This window comes from Sinocyclocheilus anshuiensis, unplaced genomic scaffold, assembly GCF_001515605.1.
Source record: "Sinocyclocheilus anshuiensis isolate Anshui unplaced genomic scaffold, SAMN03320099.WGS_v1.1 scaffold949, whole genome shotgun sequence".
In the NCBI taxonomy this organism is placed as follows: Eukaryota; Metazoa; Chordata; class Actinopteri; order Cypriniformes; family Cyprinidae; genus Sinocyclocheilus; species Sinocyclocheilus anshuiensis.
The window spans coordinates 200,804-209,036 of record NW_015554135.1 but is presented as its reverse complement, the minus strand read 5'-3'; the positions used below and the strand labels follow the sequence as shown (position 1 = coordinate 209,036).

The following is an 8,233-nucleotide window of genomic DNA, read 5'->3' as shown; positions in this document are numbered from 1 at the left end:
TTCCCCCTCATTATGGAACGAGTTGCGGAGTGTTAATTTTCTGGAAACCCCCCCCCCTTTAAAAAAAAAAAAAAAAAAAGCACATCCACCAGACCTGGCAGAGTGCGTCAAAACAGGCCCGTTTGTGATATTTTGAAACAAAAATGACTTGATTTCCTGGTCATATCCACTGGTTTCCCTTTGCATTTTCATTGCTGCTTATTTACCTCACTAAGTGACCATGACCATATGTTGACAGCCTGGCAACTAAATGCAAACCTTTTGTTTACCGTGTAAACACGCCATGTATCCCAGAATGCATCAGTGCTGCGGGATAAGTGTGTGTGTAGAAAGGTATGACACTCAGCATTGTCTGAAAATGCCCTTGGTGCTGCATCATATCTGACGCCCGCACCACGGAACAAACAGAGAGGCTTGCAGCTGGATCCTTCTGTGTTTCCGCATGGCTGCGAATCAATGCTGAACTCACCTACCCCGGCGTATCTCGCATGTGGCGAGAGCTCTCAGGCTAATGTCGCTGGCATGTCTCTCCCTGAAACCTTATAGCGGATGAATTGTTTGCCAGTTATGCCAAAACTTTCACAGATAGACAACTGCAAATTAGTCATTTAAACTGGGAGTTACATAACAAATTATTACGTAAGTCAGCATGAGCACAGCAAACAGGCTAATTATGAAATAATAAAATCCCATAATGCAGCCTGCAGGTCATGTGCCGTGGTGCCCCGAGAGGAGACGTACAGAGAAGAATTTGAAGACAAAAATAGTCAGTGCAATGTGAAGATCCCTTTGCGAGTGACACACTTCCTAAAAAAAATAAACAAATAAATAATAATTATAAATAATTATATATTATGTAAAAAAAAAACATTTGTACTATGTGAGAAAAATATTATTAAGCATGATATAAACTAAAGACAACCTGTTTCTAAAGCGGTTTCAAAATATTATATATAATATATATTACTAAAATACAAAAGTAATTAAGTACAATAATAAGTAATTAAACCTAATTTTGTGTACTATTATTAAAGTACAGGTGGAATTATAAACCCGAAGAAAAACATAAAATTCATTCAAATTTATTTCTTTGTACTTATACTTTATACTTAAGTATAAAAATTGTTCCAGATCAGTGTCATAAAGCCCTTGGTGAGCAAATTAAAAGTAACAGTGGTGAGAAAAAAAAAAAAAAACTGTACTCTACAATAAAAAATAAAATAAATGAAAATCAGAAATGTTGTCTTGGCAACTAACTGTTGAAAGTACTAAATTACTCAAACGAATAGAAATGACAAAGACACCCCAAAAATGACTCAAACTTAAACTAAAAGTAAAATACTACTAATAAAAATATTAATAGTATATAAATAATACTAAGACAACACTTATAAAGAATAATGAAAAATTGTTATGATATTAGTATTATGGTTTAATATTCCCTAATCGTATTAAAAATTACAGTTAAATATATTAACACACTTACAGCCCCAAAAATTCTATCTTTTTTTCTTAAATTCTCTGCTCCAACAACTTCAGAGACATACAGAGGTTTATAGAATATTGAATTAACAGGATTCAGAGTTTGTTTTTATTGTATTTATAATAAAAGAGATGAATGAAATATCTAAGGCCATCACATTTAACAACACATACTTAATTTGACAGTTTCATTCTGTGAGGCTTCTAGAGGTCAACGTCACTGTGTCGTCACATTAACACAAATCAGTTAATGAGAAAAACATGCTATACCAAAACATCCACTGTTTATATTTCATACTTGTTGAGCTTTGAAGATAATTATAGCCATACACAGAGTGCAAATGACTTTTAATACTCCTATCTGGATTTCATTTATAAATAAGTTTGCCATTAACCATGTTTTTCTCAGACAGTCATTTATTGATAATGAGAGACACATTATGAGATTGTGTTGGAATATTGAACTTGTTCACTAGCGGTGGTACAATCCAAACAGAGAGTTTATAAAGATTAGCACTTTTCTAAAATCAGACATTCATAATGTCTATACATCTTAGATGCTGTCAATGCACTCATATTGTACATTTCAGTTTCTATCCAAACATGGAAAATTGGTACACTTCACATGAAAAATAAATACCCACATAAAATGAATGAGCTCATCCTGGTCAATAACACAAAGCCCCGTTTTCCCCTACATTTTTGGTTTCTGTCAGTAGGACAGACCTCATTAACTAACCAACCCCCCTATCTCACAAGTCTGCTCCCTTGTGCACCAGGGCACACCTGTGAGCCATTTCCCCACTGAGGTTCTGAGAGCTCAAATGTCCCTCAGGCTTCAAAGGAGCACAAGATGAGGACAGCATAATCACATTCAGTAAGACTGCGGTTCATTCATTGACCCATGGTGAGGCAAAAAGTCCTGTAAGGACACTATTTCCAGAGTGACCAATGACCTGGACAGCCATTGTGGTTTTCAAACGTGGATGGCTATGAGAACCAGGCATTTGTCCATCTACCAAACGGAGACCGGTGTCACAATGCTTCAGTGTACTCGCAAAGAAGCACTTCCTCTTGATCGAGGAGGGCAACAATGTAAACTCACTCAGGGGCAATGACCTCCAAACTTATAGATTTTCCTGCAATTCTCAACTGGCAATGACCCTGGACCTTAGGCATGGGTTAAGATCAGTTAGGGACAATCTATCAAACAGAACAGAAACAAAACAGAAAGACATGTTGGAACAGTTGCTTTATGAAATTTATGACGCAGACAGTCGTCAAGCGGAGATGGTGGCGTGAATTCAAACTCAGGGGAACCAAGAAAGTTTCCAAAGGTCTGAAAAGCAAAAACAGTTGGCAGAGATCATCTACAGGTCAAAGAACAACTAATCATATGGCTTAGACCATTATACCGGTTCTGTAAAAGATTGGTTTCAGAAGTCATATGGACCAATTTGATGGTGCTTTTATTTTAGGTCCTTTTAGGAGAGAACAGTTTCTGTTTATAGACTACCATACAAAAGTTTGGGGTTAATAAGATTTTTATTTTTTTTAAGCTCACCAAGGCTGCATTTATTTGATTAAAAATACAGGGGGGAAAAAATAATTATTATAAATATATGTATATAGTGTGAAAAATTATTACACTTTAAAATAACTATTTTCTATTTTAGATTTTAAAATATTATTTATTCCTGTGATGGCAAAGCTGAATTTCCAGCAGACATTCTTCATACTCCAGTCTTCAGTGTCACATGATCCTTCAGAAATCATTCTAATATGCTAATCTGCTGATCAAGAAGCATTTCTTATTATTAATATCAATGTTAAAAACAGTTGAGCTTCTTAATGTATTTTTGTGGAAAGTGTGATACATCTTTTTCAGGATTCTTTAATGAAGTTCAAAATAAAATTAATTTGAAATGTTGTCTGTTGTTTTTATCAATTTAATGCATCCTTGCTAAATAAAAATGTTAATTTACTGAACTTAAACTTTTCAACAGTAGGGTATATTTATGTTTCATGGAAAAGAGGAGCATGGAAATTGAAACATTTCCTTTAACGTCCCAGGAAGAAAAGAAAAAAAGTCTTGCAACAGCATGACTTTGAATAAATAATGAGAGAATTTTCATTTTCGTTGAACTATTCCTTCAAAGATCAAGCATACTGCAAATAATATTAATAAATCACCACACATGACCCCTAAATATAAAGAGAAAAAAACTGGTCTGACTCAAGGTGTCTTTCCATCTCCAGAATTCCAAAGCTAAACCTTCGCTTCCTTCTGTCGTAGAGACAGGTAGTCCTGGTCCTCACATCAGACATTTATCAACATGTCAGTGTGGGTTACGAGGCCAGGAGCCAAGGCTCCTCTGGCCCCAGATTACTCTTCCGTATGGGATTGAGCCAGAGCATTGGGCCTGCACCCCAGCGCTCCACAAAGACACATCAGTGCAGGGGAAAAGGCAACAACAAAGAGCTCTCACTATGGACTGGCATTACAAACGTCTCCACAGACAGTCTGTACCCTAAACTGGAGCAGTAACAGATATTTATTCACAAACTGAAAGGTCTTTTACTCCTGCTTTTGAAAAGAGCTCAACACAGCGCGCATGTGCCTTAGTGACACAATACACGCATCTGACAGCCATGAGATGAGCAGAGGAGTCCGTAAATAAATGCTAAACAAGCATGACCAGACATTTAATCTAGTTTTAATGCGTGTTCACATACACTCACAGATTGGCATTACATTGGACTGGCTGCTCAAACCACAAAAAGCAACAAATGAACCAATTATTAGGCATTCGTTAGGTAATGATATATCAATATCACCATATTAGAATTTCCAGCTTTTGTAACTCAAAGAAAACAACTCTACAAGTGAAACAAAGAGAGATAAACAGCAAAAGAACGACATTTCTGCATAACCAGCCATCTGAAGTGTAAAAATTACATAATTACATTCATAAATATCACACAAGACATTTAGACAGTTAAGTCAATGTGTGATGCTGCCCTACATTTCCATTCTGAGCACACGCATCTATAATAAGCAAGAGCAGAGAAAGAGAAACCACCAGAACAATGTTATCTCTATTTCGTTAACTACTTCCAAATGAAAAATCTCTCTTTACAGCTTATGAGCATTACCGTTTGAGCAAACAATTTGGCTGAAGTCCCACATATTGTTTCTTAAATAAGCTCACTTGGATTTGTTTGGGCTCACGGTGAACGTCCCCATAGGAGAAGCCGTTTACACAACATCCAGAGCAAACCTCTAAAGTAACATGAAGGCTAAACCAAGTGGGTCTTTAGATGTCCCATATGGTTACCTTAAGGGTCTTCAAATTTTACCAGTGCCACAAGATGAATCTATCTAGCACCCATCCATCTGCAGCATCCATGGGCGTGTTAAGTAAAATCATCTAATTAACTAAGAGTAAAAGTTTGCACGATTCCCACTTGCTTTAGGTTGATAGTTCATAACAGGCAAACATTAAAAAGTATTGCACATTCATTTTGAGCAAATAATCTTAAAAACATTGAATTAAAAACAAAAAAAAGGGTGTGAGTTGCTATCACCAGCAGAGGGAGCATGGGTAATCCATTAGAAATACTGAAAATTTTGAAAAAGGTAAAATGCAATCTGAGGTTGGCATGGCACCTCTGGCATTTTTGGGGCACATGAATTGCTTTGTCTTTGTCCAAATTATTAACTAAAACCAACCGGAATATGATTCAATCTCAATCCGAAATCAAACTCAACCACAACTAAGCCTGTGTCTGAAAACCTAATGAGCTACCTATATTTTTAAGCACTGAAGGCACATCTAGTGCCCCAAAAAGCTGCATATGCACCTATGATGCCCAAGTATGCAGTCTAAATAGGCAGCATATGGTTTCAAGACACAGCCATAAAGAGATAGTTCATCCAAAAATCCGTCATCATTTACACACCCTCATGTCATTCCAAACCTGTGTGGCTGGAAAGATCTCAATCACCATTCACTTTCATTTAGTCTTTTTATTTACAGTGAAAGTGACTAAGGCTGCCAGTCACTAACATTCTGTCCAAAATCTCCACAGAAAAAAAAAAAAAAAAAAGTCAAAGAGGTTTAGGTAAGCAAATGATGACAGAATTCATTTTGGGGTGAACTAACCCTGTAGTGACCTCGGGATAGCCTACTCTCTGGAGAACAAGTTTCATTTTCATGCATTTTAACTCATTGAATCTTATGTCTGTCCAAAATCCCCACAGAAAAAAAAAAAAAAAAAAGTCAAAGAGGTTTAGGTAAGCAAATGATGACAGAATTCATTTTGGGGTGAACTAACCCTGTAGTGACCTCGGGATAGCCTACTCTCTGGAGAACAAAACCAGCTTTTTAGACTGTTGATGAATTTCACCCCTCACGCAGAACAAAAAATGCTAAGAAAGTAAAAACTGGATGTTCCCTTTCATTCTCCATAAAGCATTCCTGCACAATGATTAGTCACCATAACACTGCAGTGTGTATTAGTTAGTCTAAATCACGCCAAACCATTACAACATACATTGTACACTACAGCATCAATAGAACAACAAGTCACATAACAGTGAAACGAGAAATTAGTAAGTGCAAATCCAAGAAGTAACTACTAATTTAACAATCATGCCTTATCTGCATACTGCCTGTTTGCTTCATATCCACTTTCTGTTTCGTATATTAGCTAAATAGATCCATATAATATATTATATATGATATGAGCATGCAGAATACACAGCAATCTATTATAAAACTGTGATATTTTGTAATGATAAGAATAAACATTAAATGAAGAGAAAGCATTACACAATGAAACAGGGTGGTTGGCGGTTTCTAATACCTTTCGGTCAAAATCCACAAAAAAAACCTGGACGAATTCAACAACTGATAGCATATCAATCTAAGATTTCATAAATAATAATAATTTAACAAGTGTATCCTCTCTTGACACAAGTAACAGATTGGTAATGAACCTCTGCGGAGAGAGTGAATAAAGTTAGTCAATTATGTGCAGGTCTGACATTAATTTCATCCTCGTAAGGGCTGTAGATCTTACCTTCGTATACAGGGGCCATCGGTGCAAGGATTTCTGTTATTCATGGCAAAAAATGAAGCGACAGCACTGTTCACAACTCAATAAAAATCTGCCATCTTGAGCCGCGGACAGAATCGCTGCGGTCTCCTGCATTACTAACCCAGTTCATCAGGGAGAGAGGAAGGATAAAAGAATGAAAAATCACATCCAGAATTTCAATTTGATGATCGGCCCGGGTTGCGTGAGGAAAAAAGGATGTCTGCAACTTAACTCCACGGGTATCGATAGTGTTTTGGCTCTAAAAAGAGCCAAATTGCAGGTATTGGCTTCAGCTGGTGATCATGTCTGTGAAGCGAGTGCCTGCAAAAGTTGCAATGAGAGAAACGAGCGAGCGAACGGAGCGACTTTGCGTTGTAATCAAACGACGAGGCGGTCGATCATGTTGAACAGGGCTTTTAAATCAAACGACGATCTACTCGATCGGGCTCAGTACTGAGCTGAAAACAGCTAGTTCTGTCAAAGTACTATTGATATTACATGTATCACTTCCCTTACTGCGATGATACCATGGTATAATGATGGTATTATATGTTAATACCGTGGTACTTTAATATATACTTAATTAATTAATCAATATGGTTTATGTATCCAAGGTATTTTCAAAGATTACTGTTATGGAATGTCAAAAATACTTAGTATTGCCATAATACCATGCCCAGAACATTTGAGTTTTTCCACTACATACAATAATAAATAAATCATAAAGAATATTTTAAAGTTGAAAGATACTAGTGTTACACTCTTTCTCCATTTTTATTATGTATTATAGTAACAATAACGTTGATTTAAAAAAAACGGTACGATTTTATTATTGCATTCAAATATCGATCGTATTCGTATCTATTGTTTTTTGTCACAGGTTGGATGTCTCTGTCTACTATGAATAGTGTGGCTGCTCAGTGACGTCACTGGATTTGCACAGCATGAAGTCCATCAAAACCGGATTACAGAGATTGATTTATTTGCTCTTGCAACTACTTTCATGGGCGTAGCTTGTGGGGCCCCCCTGGCCCCCCCCCCATAGCGATTAAAGAATTTTACTAAATATTTATTTATAACGTAAAAATGCATATAATGCAGTTAATAATACATGTAAAAGTTAATACGTAAAAGTTAATACATTTTAAATTGTTATTGTAAGTAAATTAATAAATCAAAACAAACTTAACGTCTCCCTCAATCTCATTTGCGTAAGAATTGTCACGTGACGAATCTGCATTTTGGTGGATAATAGACTTAATAGACTTAACGGTAACGGTGTGTGGAATAAAATGATGTTCCGCGTTTTTAACAACATACACGAACTGCAGAGAAATCTGGAGACAACGAAAAACTCAGATTTAGATATTAATGCAGTGCTTGATGATTCCGGGCCCGGACAATCAGATAAAGGTGATCCACAGGACGCAGCCGTTACTATAGCAAAACTAAAATGTGTTTAAAAGTACGTCTGACCAAATCCACCGGTTCGGTTTGGCCCCCCCAAGCTCAAACGTCAAGCTACGCCTATGACTACTTTCAATGTTTATGGAATTATCCCTTTTTAATACATTGGGCATTTCATAAATGAATTTGATTAGACTGTAACACTGTTTGTTAATTGTTAATTTTGCATAAAGTAAAAAAA

General features: G+C 36.3%; 1 protein-coding gene across 2 annotated transcripts in view; it reads right to left on the bottom strand.

The window, feature by feature from the left end:
* Positions 1-6,932, bottom strand: part of LOC107670370 (homeodomain-interacting protein kinase 2) — a 106,543-nt gene extending 99,611 nt beyond the window's left edge. For both annotated transcript variants that reach the window (XM_016462943.1, XM_016462944.1), the window contains exon 1: positions 6,568-6,932. In XM_016462943.1, the coding sequence (XP_016318429.1) occupies positions 6,568-6,586 (19 nt within the window). In that variant the 5' untranslated portion in view covers positions 6,587-6,932. The remainder of the gene's footprint in view (positions 1-6,567) is intronic.
* Between the last annotated feature and the right edge of the window lie 1,301 nt (positions 6,933-8,233).